Below are 22,462 nucleotides of genomic sequence, written 5' to 3'. Positions count from 1 at the left end.
ATATAGAAGTCGGCAAGGTCCTTCCCCACCAGCTTAGCAGACCGAGTTCTCCCAATGGTGTTGTACATTTCTATGGTGGCGTGGGCCAGTTCCTGCAAAGATACAAAGTAAAGATAGACTAAAGGAAAATGTAGATTTTCCCCACATACGGTCAACATCGCTTGCTCTCAGGCTGTCGGGGAGCACAGATAGTGGGTTATGTTCTACCACGTAGCGGCAGGGCAATGGGAGTAAGTAGACACTGTCACTCCTCACTGTGACCCCTCAGATCACATCTAGCCCACCAAGGAGATAAAGCAAAGGCCGAGGAGGGCTGGTCTGTGTCCTGCTATTGCCTCAGATCACATCTAGCCCACCAAGGAGATAAAGCAAAGGCCGAGGAGGGCTGGTCTGTGTGCGGCTAATGCCTCAGACATAGGCACTTAGCATTAAGAACAAATATCCTGCTTTTCGCCTTCAGCACTAGAGGAACAAAGATGGTGGCATATCCTAGGGCAACAGTCAACGAGGGATAGGGAGACAACCCAACGTGGCCAGCTGTCTGGGGGACATTCCGACCACAATCAATGCTGTAAAATTGGCTACAGGAGGCTTCTGTGTCCACAACATACTGTACACTTCATCACAGAGGCAACAGGGACTTTCACGTACAAATCAGGGAGAATCATGCCGTTTCAGATCTGCCCAGCCTCAACATACAAAGAGACAGGAGGTTCGGGTAAGAGGAAGATGTGTATAGTTTGACTGTAAGAGAGTAAAGAACCAGATTTTGCTTTATCGGGACTGCCTGGGCCACACAATGAGATAATAATGCTACCCACCCAACACATTCCAACCCTCCATAGGATGCAAAGGGTCAGCAGAGATCGGGCACCAAAGAAGTGGGATCTTGTAATTTAGACAAAAACCCCAATAGATCTATTGCCAGGGAACCATGGTCTGCACAAGGTCACAAAATACACTAGAATGGATGGTCAAAATGTCTAGGAAGTTTATCACCCGGACGTCCGAAATGAAATGTAGGTCGTAGGGCAAAACCTTCACCTGTGGCACAAAGCAAGATGCTTCCCCTTCACATGTCCGGGCTCTGACTGCTCAATCCACAGGAAGCAATGAGAAGGGACTCTGTCTCTGGCTCCTGGGAGACCATGTACCATGGGTATGATGATGATAATGATGGAAAACCAGACTCCATCCCAACAAAGCACCACTTGTGACTAACACACTGCAACCAGTCATATGTGAAGAAACACACACGGGAGGCCTCTTAAGATGCCCTAGAGTATCGTTCTACGAATGAAGAAGTGCATGGAATGGCATGTGGGACACTGGCACTACTTCCTAATCCCAGCCACGATCTGGAGCACTATGCAGGTCACTGTACTGCACATAAGCACCAACACCACCATAGAAGCTGATGTGGTTAGTAATCATTTGGGCCTGATCCTGGATAGCAGAATGGTAAAAATCAGGTTTTCACCATAATATCATCCAAATACGGGTGGATGAAGATACCACGGTGATAGAGGCCATGATTTTGGGGTACAAGAGCCGATAAACCAAAAGGGAGCGCTGAAAACTAGAGGTGGACTCCATTCACAGCAAAGCGGAAGGCGACCAGGTGATGCCCTCACGTGGGCATAGGAAGGTAAGCGTGAGAATGAACCTGCTGATTACCTGTGAGACTATGTTGGATCTCCAGGCTATTTGGCCTGACATAAACGGCACAGGCTAAAAGTCGACCACCAGAGTTGGGGATCTAGTGCCCGTTGACATGGTTCCTGGCAATCAGACATTACCACACCATGAAAGGGGAGTGTTGTGTTACCATCACATGAGGAGGAATGTGATGTAGCCACCAGTCTGCCTGTGACTTCCTGCAGGTCATCATGTGCTATACTTTCCCCCTGGTAGGGGCTCGGTGGGGGTAACTGCCCAAACCGGCTTCCTGGTCACTGGGCAACACTTCAGAATTACTGTTCAGTGCACACATGTTGCTGGATTCTCACAAGGGTCCCAGCGAGCATGCACGTCAATCCCCAAACGCTAAACCAAATTGCCAGCAATAGAGCAAATACCTCCCCGAACATGGCTTGTAGCTGGATCAGCCCGCCACTCCCCACACGCAAGTTACTGTAAGGGCGCGGTGTGCAATGATCTGCAAGGTGATATGCATTAGCAGGCTGCCTCACATTTACACACAGGAAGTCACATGATGATAAAGCAGTGGGCCCGAGGGGAAGGGGGCTCCTGTCCTGTCAGCGTGTCCCCACAATGAAGTGAACTAATCACACTTTGCTAAAATGAAGATTACTGTAAATGTTTTTTTAATATAGTTGTGGATGATACAATGCTTGTAATTGATTCCATGTGCAGGTGTAGCAGCCTTTATGGTAATGACTACTCTACTACAACTGGGCGCACTGTGACCAGTGCATGATAGCACCAGTGAGAGAAGTCAGTAAAAGCTGGTAACCGTGAAACACAACCCCAGGAGAAACCACAAATACAGCCCAGGTGTCACTGTAATTCTGTCCTGTCACAGGGGATACAGAGAAACCACAAATACAGCCCAGGTGTCACTGTAATCCTGTCCTGTCACAGGGGATCCAGAGAAACCACAAATATAGCCCAGGTGTCTCTGTAATCCCGTCCTGTCACAGGGGATCCAGGGAACGGGATACAGAGACACCACAAATACAGCCCAGGTGTCACTGTAATCCTGTCCTGCCACAGGGGATTCAGAGACACCACAAATACAGCCCAGGTGTCACTGTAATCCTGTCCTGTCACAGGGGATCCAGAGAAACCACAAATACAGCCCAGGTGTCACTGTAATCCAGTCCTGTCACAGGGGATCCAGAGAACAATACAGCGACACCACAAATATAGCCCAGGCATCACTGCAATCCCGTCATGTCACAGGGGATCCAGAGAACGGGACTCAGAGAAACCACAAATACAGCACAGGCGTCACTGTAATTCCGTCCTGTCACAGGGGATCCAGAGAACGGGATACAGAGAAACCACAAATACAGCCCAGGTGTCACTGTAATCCCGTCCTGTCACAGGGGATCCAGAGAAACCACAAATACAGCCCAGGTGTCACTGTAATCCCGTCCTGTCACAGGGGATCCAGAGAAACCACAAATACAGCCCCGGTGTCACTGTAATCCCGTCCTGTCACAGGGGATCCAGAGAACAGGATACAGAGACACCACAAATACATCCAAGGTATCACTGTAATCCTGTCCTGTCACAGGGGATCCAGAGACCGGGATACAGAGACACCACAAATACTGCCCAAGTGTCACTGTAATCCCGTCCAGTCACAGGGTATCCAGAGAACAAAATGCAGAGAAACCACAAATACAGCCCAGGTGTCACTGTAATCCTGTCCTGTCACAGGAGATCCAGAGAACAGGATACAGAGAAACCACAAATACAGCCCAGGTCTCACTGTAATCCCGTCCTGTCACAGGGGATCCAGAGAACGGGATACAGAGAAACCACAAATACAGCCCAGGTGTCACTGTAATCCCGTCCTGTCACAGGAGATCCAGAGAAACCACAAATACAGCCCAGGTATCACTGTAATCCCGTCCTGTCACAAGGGATCCAGAGAACAAGATACAGAGAAATCACAAAAACAGAACAGGTGTCACTGAAATCCCGTCCTGTCACAGGGGATCCAGAGAAACCACAAATACAGCCCAGGTATCACTGTAATTCTGTTCTGTTACAGGGGATCCAGAGAACCGGATACAGAGAAACCACAAATACAGCCCAGGTATCACTGTAATTCTGTTCTGTTACAGGGGATCCAGAGAACAGGATAGAGACACCACAAATACAGCCCAGGTGTCACTGTGATCCCGTCCTGTCACAGGGGATCCAGAGAACAGGATACAGAGACACCACAAATACAGCCCAGGTGTCACTGTGATCCCGTCCTGTCACAGGGGATCCAGAGAAACCACAAATACAGCCCAGGTGTCATTATAATCCTGTCCTGTCACAGGAGATCCAGAGAAACCACAAAAACAGCCCAGGTGTCACTGTAATCCTGTCATGTCACAGGGGATCCAGAGAAACCACAAATACAGCCCAGGTGTCTCTGTAATCCTGTCCTGTCACAGGGGATCTAGAGAACTGGATACAGAGAAACCACAAATACAGCACAGGTGTCACTGTAATCCTGTCCTGTCACAGGGGATCCAGAGAACAGGATACAGAGAAACCACAAATACAGCCCAGGTGTCACTGTAATCCCGTCCTGTCACAGGGGATCCAGAGAACAGGATCCAGAGAAACAACAAATACAGCCCAGGTATCACTGTAATCCCGTCCTGTCACAGGGGATCCAGAGAACAGGATAAAGAGACACCACAAATACAGCCCAGGTGTCACTGTAATCCTGTCCTGTCACAGGTGATATAGAGAACCGGAAACAGAGAAACCACAAATACAGCCCAGGTGTCACTGTAATCCTGTCCTGTCACAGGGGATCCAGAGAACAGGATACAGAGACACCACAAATACAGCCCAGATGTCACTGTAATTCTGTACTGTCACAGGGGATCCAGAGAACAGGATACAGAGACACCACAAATACAGCCCAGGTGTCACTGTGATCCCGTCCTGTCACAGGGGATCCAGAGAACAGGATCGAGAGAAACCACAAATACAGCCCAGGTGTCACTGTAATCCTGTCCTGTCACAGGGGATCTAGAGAACAGGATACAGAGAAACCACAAATACAGCCCAGGTGTCACTGTAATCCTGATCTGTCACAGGGGATCCAGAGAAACCACAAATACAGCACAGGTGTCACTGTAATCCCGTCATGTCACAGGGGATCCAGAGAACAGGATCCAGAGAAACCACAAATACAGCCCAGGTGTCACTGTAATCCCGTCCTGTCACAGGGGATCCAGAGAACAGGATACAGAGAAACCACAAATACAGCCCACGTATCACTGTAATCCTGTCCTGTCACAGGGGATCCAGAGAACAGGATCCAGAGAAACCACAAATACAGCCCAGGTGTCACTGTAATCCTGATCTGTCACAGGGGATCCAGAGAAACCACAAATACAGCCCAGGTGTCACTGTAATCCCGTCCTGTCACAGGAGATCCAGAGAAACCACAAATACAGCCCAGGTGTCACTGTAATCCCGTCCTGTCACAGTAGATCCAGAGAAACCACAAATACAGCCCAGATATCACTGTAATCCCGTCCTGTCACAGAGGACCCAGAGAACGGGATACAGAGGCACCACAAATACTGCCCAGGTGTCACTGTAATCCCGTCCTGTCACATGGGATGCAGAGAACAATACAGAGACACCACACATATAGCCCAGGCATCACTGCAATCCCGTCCTGTCACAGGGGATCCAGAGAACAGGATACAGAGAAGGCAAAAATACAGCCCAGGTGTCACTGTAATCCCGTCATGCCACTGGGGAACCAGAGAACAGGATACAGAGACACCACAAATACAACCCAGGTATCACTGTAATCCCGTCCTGTCACAGGGGATCCAGAGAACAGGATACAGAGAAACCACAAATATAGCCCAGGTGTCACTGTAATCCTGTCGTGTCACAGGGGATCCAGAGAATGGGATAGAGAGACACCACAAATATAGCCCAGGTATCACTGTAATCCCGTCCTGTCACAGAGGATCCAGAGAACGGGATACAGAGGCACCACAAATACTGCCCAGGTGTCACTGTAATCCTGTCCTGTCACAGGGGATCCAGAGAACGGGATACAGAGACACCACAAATACAGCCTAGGTATCACTATAATCCCGTCCTGTCACAGAGGATCCAGAGAACGGGATACAGAGACACCACAAATACAGCCCAGGTGTCACTGTAATCCCGTCCTTTCACGGGGGATCCAGAGAACAGGATACAGAGACACCACAAATACAGCCCAAGTGTCACTGTAATCCTGTCCTGTCACAGGGGATCCAGAGAACAAGATCCAGAGAAACCACAAATACAGCCCAGGTGTCACTGTAATCCCGTCATGTCACAGGAGATCCAGAGAAACCACAAATACAGCCCAGGTGTCACTGTAATCCCGTCCTCTCACAGGGGATCCAGAGAACAAGATACAGAGAAACCACAAATACAGCCCAGGTGTCACTGTAATCCCGTCCTGTCACAGGGGATCCAGCGAACAGGATACAGACAAACCACAAATATAGCCCAGGTATCACTGCAATCCCGTCCTGTCACAAGGGATCCAGAGAACAGTATATAGAGAAACCACAAATATAGCCCAGGTATCACTGCAATCCCGTCCTGTCACAGGGGATCCAGAGAACGGGATACAGAGACACCACAAATACAGCCCAGGTGTCACTGCAATCCCGTCCTGTCACAGGGAATCCAGAGAACAGGATACAGAGACACCACAAATACAGCCCAGGTGTCACTGTAATCCCGTCATGTCACAGGAGATCCAGAGAAACCACAAATACAGCCCAGGTGTCACTGTAATCCCGTCCTGTCACAGGGGATCCAGAGAACAAGATACAGAGATACCACAAATACAGCCCAGGTGTCACTGTAATCCCGTCCTGTCACAGGAGATCCAGAGAAACCACAAATACAGCCCAGGTGTCACTGTAATCCTGTCCTTTCACAGGGGATCCAGAGAACGGGATACAGAGAAACCACAAATACAGCCCAGGTGTCACTGTAATCCTGTCCTGTCAGAGGGGATCCAGGGAACGAGATCCAGAGAAACCACAAATACAGCCCAGGTGTCACTGTAATCCCGTCCTGTCACATGGGATCCAGAAAACGGGATACAGAGACACCACAAATACAGCCCAGGTGTCACTGTAATCCCGTCCTGTCACAGGGAATCCAGAGAACAGGATACAGAGACACCACAAATACAGCCCAGGTGTCACTGTAATCCTGTCCTGTCACAGGAGATCCAGAGAAACCACAAATACAGCCCAGGTGTCACTGTAATCCCGTCCTCTCACAGGGGATCCAGAGAACAAGATACAGAGAAACCACAAATACAGCCCAGGTGTCACTGTAATCCCGTCCTCTCACAGGGGATCCAGAGAACAGGATCCAGAGAAACCACAAAAACAGCCCAGGTATCACTGTAATCCCGTCCTGTCACAGGGGATCCAGAAAACAGGATACAGAGACACCACAAATACAGCCCAGATGTCACTGTAATCCCGTCATGTCACAGGAGATCCAGAGAAACCACAAATACAGCCCAGGTATCACTGTAATCCTGTTCTGTCACAAGGGATCCAGAGAACAAGATACAGAGAAATCACAAAAACAGCCCAGGTGTCACTGAAAACCCGTCCTGTCACAGGGGATCCAGAGAAACCACAAATACAGCCCAGGTATCACTGTAATTCTGTTCTGTTACAGGGGATCCAGAGAACCGGATACAGAGAAACCACAAATACAGCCCAGGTATCACTGTAATTCTGTTCTGTTACAGGGGATCCAGAGAACAGGATAGAGACACCACAAATACAGCCCAGGTGTCACTGTGATCCCGTCCTGTCACAGGGGTTCCAGAGAACAGGATACAGAGACACCACAAATACAGCCCAGGTGTCACTGTGATCCCGTCCTGTCACAGGGGATCCAGAGAAACCACAAATACAGCCCAGGTGTCATTATAATCCTGTCCTGTCACAGGAGATCCAGAGAAACCACAAAAACAGCACAGGTGTCACTGTAATCCTGTCATGTCACAGGGGATCCAGAGAAACCACAAATACAGCCCAGGTGTCTCTGTAATCCTGTCCTGTCACAGGGGATCTAGAGAACTGGATACAGAGAAACCACAAATACAGCACAGGTGTCACTGTAATCCTGTCCTGTCACAGGGGATCCAGAGAACAGGATACAGAGAAACCACAAATACAGCCCAGGTGTCACTGTAATCCCGTCCTGTCACAGGGGATCCAGAGAACAGGATCCAGAGAAACAACAAATACAGCCCAGGTATCACTGTAATCCCGTCCTGTCACAGGGGATCCAGAGAACAGGATAAAGAGACACCACAAATACAGCCCAGGTGTCACTGTAATCCTGTCCTGTCACAGGTGATATAGAGAACGGGAAACAGAGAAACCACAAATACAGCCCAGGTGTCACTGTAATCCTGTCCTGTCACAGGGGATCCAGAGAACAGGATACAGAGACACCACAAATACAGCCCAGATGTCACTGTAATTCTGTACTGTCACAGGGGATCCAGAGAACAGGATACAGAGACACCACAAATACAGCCCAGGTGTCACTGTGATCCCGTCCTGTCACAGGGGATCCAGAGAACAGGATCGAGAGAAACCACAAATACAGCCCAGGTGTCACTGTAATCCTGTCCTGTCACAGGGGATCTAGAGAACAGGATACAGAGAAACCACAAATACAGCCCAGGTGTCACTGTAATCCTGATCTGTCACAGGGGATCCAGAGAAACCACAAATACAGCACAGGTGTCACTGTAATCCCGTCATGTCACAGGGGATCCAGAGAACAGGATCCAGAGAAACCACAAATACAGCCCAGGTGTCACTGTAATCCCGTCCTGTCACAGGGGATCCAGAGAACAGGATACAGAGAAACCACAAATACAGCCCACGTATCACTGTAATCCTGTCCTGTCACATGGGATCCAGAGAACAGGATCCAGAGAAACCACAAATACAGCCCAGGTGTCACTGTAATCCTGATCTGTCACAGGGGATCCAGAGAAACCACAAATACAGCCCAGGTGTCACTGTAATCCCGTCCTGTCACAGGAGATCCAGAGAAACCACAAATACAGCACAGGTGTCACTGTAATCCCGTCCTGTCACAGTAGATCCAGAGAAACCACAAATACAGCCCAGGTATCACTGTAATCCCGTCCTGTCACAGAGGACCCAGAGAACGGGATACAGAGGCACCACAAATACTGCCCAGGTGTCACTGTAATCCCGTCCTGTCACATGGGATGCAGAGAACAATACAGAGACACCACACATATAGCCCAGGCATCACTGCAATCCCGTCCTGTCACAGGGGATCCAGAGAACAGGATACAGAGAAGGCAAAAATACAGCCCAGGTGTCACTGTAATCCTGTCCTGCCACTGGGGAACCAGAGAACAGGATACAGAGACACCACAAATACAGCCCAGGTGTCACCGTAATCCCGTCCTCTCACAGGGGATCCAGAGAACAAGATACAGAGAAACCACAAATACAGCCCAGGTGTCACTGTAATCCCGTCCTCTCACAGGGGATCCAGAGAACAGGATCCAGAGAAACCACAAAAACAGCCCAGGTATCACTGTAATCCCGTCCTGTCACAGGGGATCCAGAAAACGGGATACAGAGACACGACAAATACAGCCCAGATGTCACTGTAATCCCGTCATGTCACAGGAGATCCAGAGAAACCACAAATACAGCCCAGGTATCACTGTAATCCCGTTCTGTCACAAGGGATCCAGAGAACAAGATACAGAGAAATCACAAAAACAGCCCAGGTGTCACTGAAAACCCGTCCTGTCACAGGGGATCCAGAGAAACCACAAATACAGCCCAGGTATCACTGTAATTCTGTTCTGTTACAGGGGATCCAGAGAACCGGATACAGAGAAACCACAAATACAGCCCAGGTATCACTGTAATTCTGTTCTGTTACAGGGGATCCAGAGAACAGGATAGAGACACCACAAATACAGCCCAGGTGTCACTGTGATCCCGTCCTGTCACAGGGGATCCAGAGAACAGGATACAGAGACACCACAAATACAGCCCAGGTGTCACTGTGATCCCGTCCTGTCACAGGGGATCCAGAGAAACCACAAATACAGCCCAGGTGTCATTATAATCGTGTCCTGTCACAGGAGATCCAGAGAAACCACAAAAACAGCCCAGGTGTCACTGTAATCCTGTCATGTCACAGGGGATCCAGAGAAACCACAAATACAGCCCAGGTGTCTCTGAAATCCTGTCCTGTCACAGGGGATCTAGAGAACTGGATACAGAGAAACCACAAATACAGCACAGGTGTCACTGTAATCCTGTCCTGTCACAGGGGATCCAGAGAACAGGATACACAGAAACCACAAATACAGCCCAGGTGTCACTGTAATCCCGTCCTGTCACAGGGGATCCAGAGAACAGGATCCAGAGAAACAACAAATACAGCCCAGGTATCACTGTAATCCCGTCCTGTCACAGGGGATCCAGAGAACAGGATAAAGAGACACCACAAATACAGCCCAGGTGTCACTGTAATCCTGTCCTGTCACAGGTGATATAGAGAACGGGAAACAGAGAAACCACAAATACAGCCCAGGTGTCACTGTAATCCTGTCCTGTCACAGGGGATCCAGAGAACAGGATACAGAGACACCACAAATACAGCCCAGATGTCACTGTAATTCTGTACTGTCACAGGGGATCCAGAGAACAGGATACAGAGACAAAACAAATACAGCCCAGGTGTCACTGTGATCCCGTCCTGTCACAGGGGATCCAGAGAACAGGATCGAGAGAAACCACAAATACAGCCCAGGTGTCAATGTAATCCTGTCCTGTCACAGGGGATCTAGAGAACAGGATACAGAGAAACCACAAATACAGCCCAGGTGTCACTGTAATCCTGATCTGTCACAGGGGATCCAGAGAAACCACAAATACAGCACAGGTGTCACTGTAATCCCGTCCTGTCACAGGGGATCCAGAGAACAGGATACAGAGAAACCACAAATACAGCCCACGTATCACTGTAATCCTGTCCTGTCACAGGGGATCCAGAGAACAGGATCCAGAGAAACCACAAATACAGCCCAGGTGTCACTGTAATCCTGATCTGTCACAGGGGATCCAGAGAAACCACAAATACAGCACAGGTGTCACTGTAATCCCGTCCTGTCACAGGGGATCCAGAGAACAGAATACAGAGAAACAACAAATACAGCCCAGGTGTCACTGTAATCCCGTCCTGTCACAGGAGATCCAGAGAAACCACAAATACAGCCCAGGTGTCACTGTAATCCCGTCCTGTCACAGTAGATCCAGAGAAACCACAAATACAGCCCAGGTATCACTGTAATCCCGTCCTGTCACAGAGGACCCAGAGAACGGGATACAGAGGCACCACAAATACTGCCCAGGTGTCACTGTAATCCCGTCCTGTCACATGGGATGCAGAGAACAATACAGAGACACCACACATATAGCCCAGGCATCACTGCAATCCCGTCCTGTCACAGGGGATCCAGAGAACAGGATACAGAGAAGGCAAAAATACAGCCCAGGTGTCACTGTAATCCCGTCCTGCCACTGGGGAACCAGAGAACAGGATACAGAGACACCACAAATACAACCCAGGTATCACTGTAATCCCGTCCTGTCACAGGGGATCCAGAGAACAGGATACAGAGAAACCACAAATATAGCCCAGGTGTCACTGTAATCCTGTCGTGTCACAGGGGATCCAGAGAATGGGATAGAGAGACACCACAAATACAGCCCAGGTATCACTGTAATCCCGTCCTGTCACAGAGGATCCAGAGAACGGGATACAGAGGCACCACAAATACTGCCCAGGTGTCACTGTAATCCTGTCCTGTCACAGGGGATCCAGAGAACGGGATACAGAGACACCACAAATACAGCCTAGGTATCACTATAATCCCGTCCTGTCACAGAGGATCCAGAGAACGGGATACAGAGACACCACAAATACAGCCCAGGTGTCACTGTAATCCCGTCCTTTCACGGGGGATCCAGAGAACAGGATACAGAGACACCACAAATACAGCCCAGGTGTCACTGTAATCCTGTCCTGTCACAGGGGATCCAGAGAAACCACAAATACAGCCCAGGTGTCACTGTAATCCCGTCCTCTCACAGGGGATCCAGAGAACAAGATACAGAGAAACCACAAATACAGCCCAGGTTTCACTGCAATCCCGTCCTCTCACAGGGGATCCAGAGAACAAGATCCAGAGAAACGACAAATACAGCCCAGGTGTCACTGTAATCCCGTCCTGTCACAGGGGATCCAGCGAACAGGATACAGACAAACCACAAATATAGCCCAGGTATCACTGCAATCCCGTCCTGTCACAAGGGATCCAGAGAACAGTATATAGAGAAACCACAAATATAGCCCAGGTATCACTGCAATCCCGTCCTGTCACAGGGGATCCAGAGAACGGGATACAGAGACACCACAAATACAGCCCAGGTGTCACTGCAATCCCGTCCTGTCACAGGGAATCCAGAGAACAGGATACAGAGACACCACAAATACAGCCCAGGTGTCACTGTAATCCCGTCCTGTCACAGGGGATCCAGAGAAACCACAAATACAGCCCAGGTGTCACTGTAATCCCGTCCTGTCACAGGGGATCCAGAGAACAAGATACAGAGATACCACAAATACAGCCCAGGTGTCACTGTAATCCCGTCCTGTCACAGGGGATCCAGAGAACAGGATCCAGAGAAACCACAAATACAGCCCAGGTATCACTGTAATCCCGTCCTGTCACAGGGGATCCAGAAAACGGGATACAGAGACACCACAAATACAGCCCAGGTGTCACTGTAATCCCGTCCTGTCACAGGGAATCCAGAGAACAGGATACAGAGACACCACAAATACAGCCCAGGTGTCAATGTAATCCTGTCCTGTCACAGGAGATCCAGAGAAACCACAAATACAGCCCAGGTGTCACTGTAATCCCGTCCTCTCACAGGGGATCCAGAGAACAAGATACAGAGAAACCACAAATACAGCCCAGGTGTCACTGTAATCCCGTTCTCTCACAGGGGATCCAGAGAACAGGATCCAGAGAAACCACAAATACAGCCCAGGTATCACTGTAATCCCGTCCTGTCACAGGGGATCCAGAAAACGGGATACAGAGACACCACAAATACAGCCCAGGTGTCACTGTAATCCCGTCATGTCACAGGAGATCCAGAGAAACCACAAATACAGCCCAGGTGTCACTGTAATCCCGTCCTGTCACAGGAGATCCAGAGAAACCACAAATACAGCCCAGGTGTCACTGTAATCCTGTCCTTTCACAGGAGATCCAGAGAACAGGATACAGAGAAACCACAAATACTGCCCAGGTGTCACTGTAATCCCGTCCTGTCACAGGGGATCCAGAGAACAGGATACAGAGAAACAAAAAATACAGCCCAGGTGTCACTGTAATCCCGTCATGTCACAGGAGATCCAGAGAAACCACAAATACAGCCCAGGTGTCACTGTAATCCCGTCCTCTCACAGGGGATCCAGAGAACAAGATACAGAGAAACCACAAATACAGCCCAGGTGTCACTGTAATCCCGTCCTCTCACAGGGGATCCAGAGAACAAGATCCAGAGAAACGACAAATACAGCCCAGGTGTCACTGTAATCCCGTCCTGTCACAGGGGATCCAGCGAACAGGATACAGACAAACCACAAATATAGCCCAGGTATCACTGCAATCCCGTCCTGTCACAAGGGATCCAGAGAACAGTATATAGAGAAACCACAAATATAGCCCAGGTATCACTGCAATCCCGTCCTGTCACAGGGGATCCAGAGAACGGGATACAGAGACACCACAAATACAGCCCAGGTGTCACTGCAATCCCGTCCTGTCACAGGGAATCCAGAGAACAGGATACAGAGACACCACAAATACAGCCCAGGTGTCACTGTAATCCCGTCATGTCACAGGAGATCCAGAGAAACCACAAATACAGCCCAGGTGTCACTGTAATCCCGTCCTGTCACAGGGGATCCAGAGAACAAGATACAGAGATACCACAAATACAGCCCAGGTGTCACTGTAATCCCGTCCTGTCACAGGAGATCCAGAGAAACCACAAATACAGCCCAGGTGTCACTGTAATCCTGTCCTTTCACAGGGGATCCAGAGTACGGGATACAGAGAAACCACAAATACAGCCCAGGTGTCACTGTAATCCTGTCCTGTCAGAGGGGATCCAGGGAACAGGATACAGAGACACCACAAATACAGCCCAGGTGTCACTGTAATCCTGTCCTGTCACAGGAGATCCAGAGAAACCACAAATACAGCCCAGGTGTCACTGTAATCCCGTCCTTTCACAGGGGATCCAGAGAACAAGATACAGAGAAACCACAAATACAGCCCAGGTGTCATTGTAATCCCGTCCTCTCACAGGGGATCCAGAGAACAGGATCCAGAGAAACCACAAATACAGCCCAGGTATCACTGTAATCCCGTCCTGTCACAGGGGATCCAGAAAACGGGATACAGAGACACCACAAATACAGCCCAGATGTCACTGTAATCCCGTCATGTCACAGGAGATCCAGAGAAACCACAAATACAGCCCAGGTGTCACTGTAATCCCGTCCTGTCACAGGAGATCCAGAGAAACCACAAATACAGCCCAGGTGTCACTGTAATCCTGTCCTTTCACAGGAGATCCAGAGAACAGGATACAGAGAAACCACAAATACTGCCCAGGTGTCACTGTAATCCCGTCCTGTCACAGGGGATCCAGAGAACAGGATACAGAGAAACAAAAAATACAGCCCAAGTGTCACTGTAATCCTGTCCTTTCACAGGAGATCCAGAGAACAGGATACAGAGGCACCACAAATACTGCCCAGGTGTCACTGTAATCCCGTCCTGTTACAGGGGATCCAGAGAACGGGATACAGAGAAACCACAAATACAGCCCAGGTGTCACTTTAATCCTGTCCTGTCACAAAGGATCCAGAGAATGGGATACAGAGACACCACAAATACAGCCCAGGTGTCTCTGTAATACTGTCCTGTCACAGGGGATCCAGAGAACGGGATACAGAGAAACCACAAAGACAGCACAGGTGTCACTGTAATCCTGTCCTGTTACAGGGGATCCAGAGAACAGGATACAGAGAAACCACAAATACAGCCCAGGTGTCACTGTAATCCTGTCCTGTGACAGGGGATCTTGAGAACAGGATACAGAGAAACCACAAATACAGCCCAGGTGTCACTGTAATCCTGTCAAGTCACAGGGGATCCAGAGAACGGGATACAGAGAAACCACAAATACAGCCCAGGTGTCACTGTAATCCTGTCCTGTCAGAGGGGATCCAGGGAACGGGATCCAGAGAAACCACAAATACAGCCCAGGTGTCACTGTAATCCTGTCCTGTCACAGGGGATCCAGAGAACGGGATCCAGAGAAACCACAAATACAGCCCAGGTGTCACTGTAATCCCGTCCTGTTACAGGGGATCCAGAGAACGGGATACAGAGAAACCACAAATACAGCCCAGGTGTCACTTTAATCCTGTCCTGTCACAAAGGATCCAGAGAATGGGATACAGAGACACCACAAATACAGCCCAGGTGTCTCTGTAATACTGTCCTGTCACAGGGGATCCAGAGAACGGGATACAGAGAAACCACAAAGACAGGCCAGGTGTCACTGTAATCCCGTCCTGTCACAGGGGATCCAGAGAACAGGATCCAGAGAAACCACAAAGACAGCCCAGGTGTCACTGTAATCCTGTCCTGTCACAGGGGATCCAGAGAAACCACAAATACAGCCCAGGTGTCACTGTAATCCTGTCCTGTCACAGTGGATCCAGAGAAACCACAAATACAGCCCAGGTGTCACTGTAATCCAGTCCTGCCACTGGGGATCCAGAGAAACCACAAATACAGCCCAGGTGTCACTGTAATCCAGTCCTGCCACTGGGGATCCAGAGAAAAGGATACAGAGACACCACAAATACATCCCAGGTATCACTGTAATCCTGTCCTGTCACAGGGGATCCAGAGAACGGAATACAGAGAAACCACAAATACATCCCAGGTATCACTGTAATCCTGTCCTGTCACAGGGGATCCAGAGAACGGGATACAGAGAAACCACAAATACAGCCCAGGTGTCACTGTAATCACGTCCTGTCACAGGGGATCCAGAGAACAAGATCTAGAGAAACCACAAATACAGCCCAGGTGTCACTGTAATCCCGTCCTGTCACAGGGGATCCAGAGAAACCACAAATACAGCCCAGGTGTCACTGTAATCCTGTCCTGTCACAGGGGATCTAGAGAACAGGATACAGAGAAACCACAAATACAGCCCAGGTGTCACTGTAATCCTGTCCTGTCACAGGGGATCTAGAGAACAGGATACAGAGAAACCACAAATACAGCCCAGGTGTCACTGTAATCCTGTCCTGTTACAGGGGATCCAGAGAACAGGATACAGAGAAACCACAAATACAGCCCAGGTGTCACTGTAATCCCGTCCTGTTACAGGGGATCCAGAGAACAGGATACAGAGAAATCACAAATACAGCCCAGGTGTCACTGTAATCCTGTCCTGTCACAGGGGATCCAGAGAACGGGATACAGACAAACCACAAATACAGCCCAGGTGTCACTGTAATCCTGTCCTGTCAGAGGGGATCCAGGGAACGGGATACAGAGAAACCACAAATACAGCCCAGGTGTCACTGTAATCCCGTCCTGCCACTGAGGATCCAGAGAAAAGGATACAGAGACACCACAAATACATCCCAGGTATCACTGTAATCCTGTCATTGTCACAGGGGATCCAGAGAACGGGATACAGAGAAACCACAAATACATCCCAGGTATCACTGTAATCCTGTTCTGTCACAGGGGATCCAGAGAACGGGATACAGAGAAACCACAAATACAGCCCAGGTGTCACTGTAATCGCGTCATGTCCTAGGGGATTCAGAGAACAAGATCTAGACAAACCACAAATACAGCCCAGGTGTCACTGTAATCCCCGTCCTGTCACAGGGGATCAAGAGAAACCACAAATACAGCCCAGGTGTCACTGTAATCCTGTCCTGTCACAGGGGATCTAGAGAACAGGATACAGAGAAACCACAAATACAGCCCAGGTGTCACTGTAATCCTGTCACAGGGGATCTAGAGAACAGGATACAGAGAAACCACAAATACAGCCCAGGTGTCACTGTAATCCTGTCCTGTCACAGGGGATCCAGAGAACGGAATACAGAGAAACCACAAATACAGCCCAGGTGTCACTGTAATCCCGTCCTGTCACAGGGGATCCAGAGAACGGGATACAGAGAACACACAAATACAGCCCAGGTGTCACTGTAATCCTGTCCTGTCACAGGGGATCCAGAGAACGGGATCCAGAGAAACCACAAATACAGCCCATGTGTCACTGTAATCCCGTCCTGTTACAGGGGATACAGAGAACGGGATACAGAGAAACCACAAATACAGCCCAGGTGTCACTGTAATCCTGTCCTGTTACAGGGGATCCAGAGAACAGGATACAGAGAAACCACAAATACAGCCCAGGTGTCACGGTAATCCTGTCCTGTCGCAGGGGATACAGAGAAACCACAAATACAGCCCAGGTGTCACTGTAATCCCGTCCTGTTACAGGGGATCCAGAGAACACGATACAGAGAAAACACAAATACAGCCCAGGTGTCACTGTAATCCCGTCCTGTCACAGGGGATCCAGAGAACGGGGTACAGAGAAACCACAAATACAGCCCAGGTGTCACTGTAATCCTGTCCTGTCAGAGGGGATCCAGGGAACGGGATACAGAGAAACCACAAATACAGCCCAGGTGTCACTGTAATCCCGTCCTGTTACAGGGGATCCAGAGAACGGGATACAGAGAAACCACAAATACAGCCCAGGTGTCACTTTAATCCCGTCCTTTCACAAAGGATCCAGAGAATGGGATACAGAGACACCACAAATACAGCCCAGGTGTCACTGTAATCCTGTCCTGTCACAGGGGATCCAGAGAACAGGATACAGAGACACCACAAAGACAGCCCAGGTGTCACTGTAATCCCGTCCTGTCACAGGGGATCCAGAGAACAGGATCCAGAGAAACCACAAATACAGCCCAGGTGTCACTGTAATCCTGTCCTGTCACAGGGGATCCAGAGAAACCACAAATACAGCCCAGGTGTCACTGTAATCCCGTCCTGCCACTGGGGATCCAGAGAACAGGATACAGATAAACCACAAATACAGCCCAGGTATAACTGCAATCCCGTCCTGTCACAGGGAATCCAGAGAACAGGATACAGAGACACCACAAATACAGCCCAGGTGTCACTGTAATCCCGTCCTGTCACAGGGGATCCAGAGAACAGGATACAGAGAAACCACAAATACATCCCAGGTGTCACTGTAATCCCGTCCTGTCACAGAGGATCCAGAGAATGGGATACAGAGACACCACAAATACAGCCCAGGTGTCACTGTAATCCCGTCCTGTCACAGGGGATCCAGAGAACGGGATCCAGAGAAACCACAAATACAGCCCAGGTGTCACTGTAATCCCGTCCTGTTACAGGGGATCCAGAGAACAGGATACAGAGAAACCACAAATACAGCCCAGGTGTCACTTTAATCCCGTCCTGTCACAGGGAATCCAGAGAATGGGATACAGAGACACCACAAATACAGCCCAGGTGCCACTGTAATCCTGTCCTGCCACTGGGGATCCAGAGAACAGGATACAGAGAAACCACAAATACAGCCCAGGTGTCACTGTAATCGTGTCCTGTCACAGGGGATCCAGAGAACGGGATACAGAGACACCACAAATACAGCCCAGGTATCACTGTAATCCCGTCCTGTCATAGGGGATCCAGAGAACAAGATCCAGAGAAACCACAAATACAGCCCAGGTATCACTGTAATCCCGTCCTGTCACAGAGGATCCAGAGAACAGGATACAGAGGCACCACAAATACTGCCCAGGTGTCACTGTAATCCTGTCCTGTCACAGGGGATCCAGAGAACAAGATCCAGAGAAACCACAAATACAGCCCAGGTGTCACTGTAATCCCGTCCTGTCACAGGGGATCCAGAGAAACCACAAATACAGCCCAGGTGTCACTGTAATCCTGTCCTGTCACAGGGGATCTAGAGAACAGGATACAGAGAAACCACAAATACAGCCCAGGTGTCACTGTAATCCTGTCCTGTCACAGAGGATCCAGAGAATGGGATACAGAGACAACACAAATACAGCCCAGGTGTCACTGTAATCCCGTCCTGTCACAGGGGATCCAGAGAACGGGATCCAGAGAAACCACAAATACAGCCCAGGTGTCACTGTAATCCCGTCCTGTTACAGGGGATCCAGAGAACGGGATACAGAGAAACCACAAATACAGCCCAGGTGTCACTTTAATCCCGTCCTGTCACAGGGGATCCAGAGAATGGGATACAGAGACACCACAAATACAGCCCAGGTGTCACTGTAATCCTGTCCTGTCACAGGGGATCCAGAGAACAGGATACAGAAACACCACAAATACAGCCCAGGTGTCACTGTAATCCCGTCCTGTCACATGGGATCCAGAGAACAGGATACAGAGAAACCACAAATACAGCCCAATTGTCACTGTAATCCCGTCCTGTCACAGGGGATCCAGAGAACAGGATACAGAGAAACCACAAATACAGCCCAAATGTCACTGTAATCCCGTCCTGTCACAGGAGATCCAGAGAAACCACAAATACAGCCCAGGTGTCACTGTAATCCCGTCCTGTTACAGGGGATCCAGAGAACGGGATACAGGGAAACCACAAATACAGCCCAGGTGTCACTGTAATCCTGTCCTGTCACAGGGGATCTAGAGAACAGGATACAGAGAAACCACAAATATAGCCCAGGTGTCACTGTAATCCTGTCCTGTGACAGGGGATCTAGAGAACAGGATACAGAGAAACCACAAATACAGCCCAGGTATCACTGTAATCCTGTCAAGTCACAGGGGATCCAGAGAACGGGATACAGAGAAACCACAAATACAGCCCAGGTGTCACTGTAATCCTGTCCTGTCAGAGGGGATCCAGGGAACGGGATACAGAGAAACCACAAATACAGCCCAGGTGTCACTGTAATCCTGTCCTGTCACAGGGGATCCAGAGAACGGGATCCAGAGAAACCACAAATACAGCCCAGGTGTCACTGTAATCCTGTCCTGTCACAGGGGATCCAGAGAACGGGATCCAGAGAAACCACAAATACAGCCCAGGTGTCACTGTAATCCCGTCCTGTTACAGGGGATCCAGAAAACGGGATACAGAGAAACCACAAATACAGCCCAAGTGTCACTGTAATCCCGTCCTGTCACAGGAGATCCAGAGAAACCACAAATACAGCCCAGGTGTCACTGTAATCCCGTCCTGTTACAGGGGATCCAGAGAACGGGATACAGGGAAACCACAAATACAGCCCAGGTGTCACTTTAATCCCGTCCTGTCACAAAGGATCCAGAGAATGGGATACAGAGACACCACAAATACAGCCCAGGTGTCTCTGTAATGCTGTCCTGTCACAGGGGATCCAGAGAACAGGATACAGAGACACCACAAAGACAGCCCAGGTGTCACTGTAATCCCGTCCTGTCACAGGTGATCCAGAGAACAGGATCCAGAGAAACCACAAATACAGCCCAGGTGTCACTGTAATCCTGTCCTGTCACAGGGGATCCAGAGAAACCACAAATACAGCCCAGGTGTCACTGTAATCCCGTCCTGCCACTGGGGATCCAGAGAAAAGGATACAGAGACACCACAAATACATCCCAGGTATCACTGTAATCCTGTCCTGTCACAGGGGATCCAGAGAACGGAATACAGAGAAACCACAAATACATCCCAGGTATCACTGTAATCCTGTCCTGTCACAGGGGATCCAGAGAACGGGATACAGAGAAACCACAAATACAGCCCAGGTGTCACTGTAATCCCGTCCTCTCACAGGGGATCCAGAGAACAAGATACAGAGAAACCACAAATACAGCCCAGGTGTCACTGTAATCCCGTCCTCTCACAGGGGATCCAGAGAACAGGATCCAGAGAAACCACAAATACAGCCCAGGTATCACTGTAATCCCGTCCTGTCACAGGGGATCCAGAAAACGGGATACAGAGACACCACAAATACAGCCCAGGTGTCACTGTAATCCCGTCATGTCACAGGAGATCCAGAGAAACCACAAATACAGCCCAGGTGTCACTGTAATCCCGTCCTGTCACAGGAGATCCAGAGAAACCAAAAATACAGCCCAGGTGTCATTGTAATCCTGTCCTTTCACAGGAGATCCAGAGAACAGGATACAGAGAAACCACAAATACTGCCCAGGTGTCACTGTAATCCCGTCCTGTCACAGGGGATCCAGAGAACAGGATACAGAGAAACAAAAAATACAGCCCAGGTGTCACTGTAATCCTGTCCTGTCACAGGGGATCCAGAGAACGGGATACAGAGACACGAAAAATACAGCCCAGGTGTCACTGTAATCCTGTCCTGTCACAGGGGATCCAGAGAACAAGATACAGAGAAACCACAAATACAGCCCAGGTGTCACTGTAATCCCGTCCTGCCACTGAGGATCCAGAGAAAAGGATACAGAGACACCACAAATACATCCCAGGTATCACTATAATCCTGTCATTGTCACAGGGGATCCAGAGAACGGGATACAGAGAAACCACAAATATATCCCAGGTATCACTGTAATCCTGTCCTGTCACAGGGGATCCAGTGAACGGGATACAGAGAAACCACAAATACAGCCCAGGTGTCACTGTAATCGCGTCATGTCCTAGGGGATTCAGAGAACAAGATCTAGAGAAACCACAAATACAGCCCAGGTGTCACTGTAATCCCGTCCTGTCACAGGGGATCAAGAGAAACCACAAATACAGCCCAGGTGTCACTGTAATCCTGTCCTGTCACAGGGGATCTAGAGAACAGGATACAGAGAAACCACAAATACAGCCCAGGTGTCACTGTAATCCTGTCCTGTCACAGGGGATCTAGAGAACAGGATACAGAGAAACCACAAATACAGCCCAGGTGTCACTGTAATCCTGTCCTGTCACAGGGGATCCAGAGAACGGAATACAGAGAAACCACAAATACAGCCCAGGTGTCACTGTAATCCCGTCCTGTCACAGGGGATCCAGAGAACGGGATACAGAGAAAACACAAATACAGCCCAGGTGTCACTGTAATCCTGTCCTGTCACAGGGGATCCAGAGAACGGGATCCAGAGAAACCACAAATACAGCCCAGGTGTCACTGTAATCCCGTCCTGTTACAGGGGATCCAGAGAACGGGATACAGAGAAACCACAAATACAGCCCAGGTGTGACTGTAATCCTGTCCTGTTACAGGGGATCCAGAGAACAGGATACAGAGAAACCACAAATACAGCCCAGGTGTCACGGTAATCCTGTCCTGTCGCAGGGGATCCAGAGAACGGGATACAGAGAAACCACAAATACAGCCCAGGTGTCACTGTAATCCCGTCCTGTTACAGGGGATCCAGAGAACAGGAAACAGAGAAAACACAAATACAGCCCAGGTGTCACTGTAATCCCGTCCTGTC

At 49.6% G+C, this 22,462-nt stretch overlaps 1 protein-coding gene across 1 annotated transcript in view; it reads right to left on the bottom strand.

Annotated features, from left to right (window-relative positions):
* TRAPPC10 (trafficking protein particle complex subunit 10) overlaps positions 1 to 22,462 on the bottom strand; it is a 163,551-nt gene that overhangs the window by 48,332 nt on the left and 92,757 nt on the right. The window contains exon 11 of the mRNA XM_088462881.1: positions 1 to 92. Within this exon, the coding sequence (XP_088319007.1) occupies positions 1 to 92 (92 nt within the window). The remainder of the gene's footprint in view (positions 93 to 22,462) is intronic.

The sequence above is a fragment of the Taudactylus pleione genome, unplaced genomic scaffold (genome assembly GCF_031769625.1).
Source record: "Taudactylus pleione unplaced genomic scaffold, aTauple2 ptg001280l, whole genome shotgun sequence".
Taxonomy (NCBI): domain Eukaryota; kingdom Metazoa; phylum Chordata; class Amphibia; order Anura; family Myobatrachidae; genus Taudactylus; species Taudactylus pleione.
The sequence above is the reverse complement of the archived record's forward strand: the minus strand, read 5'-3'. Positions and strand labels throughout refer to the sequence as shown.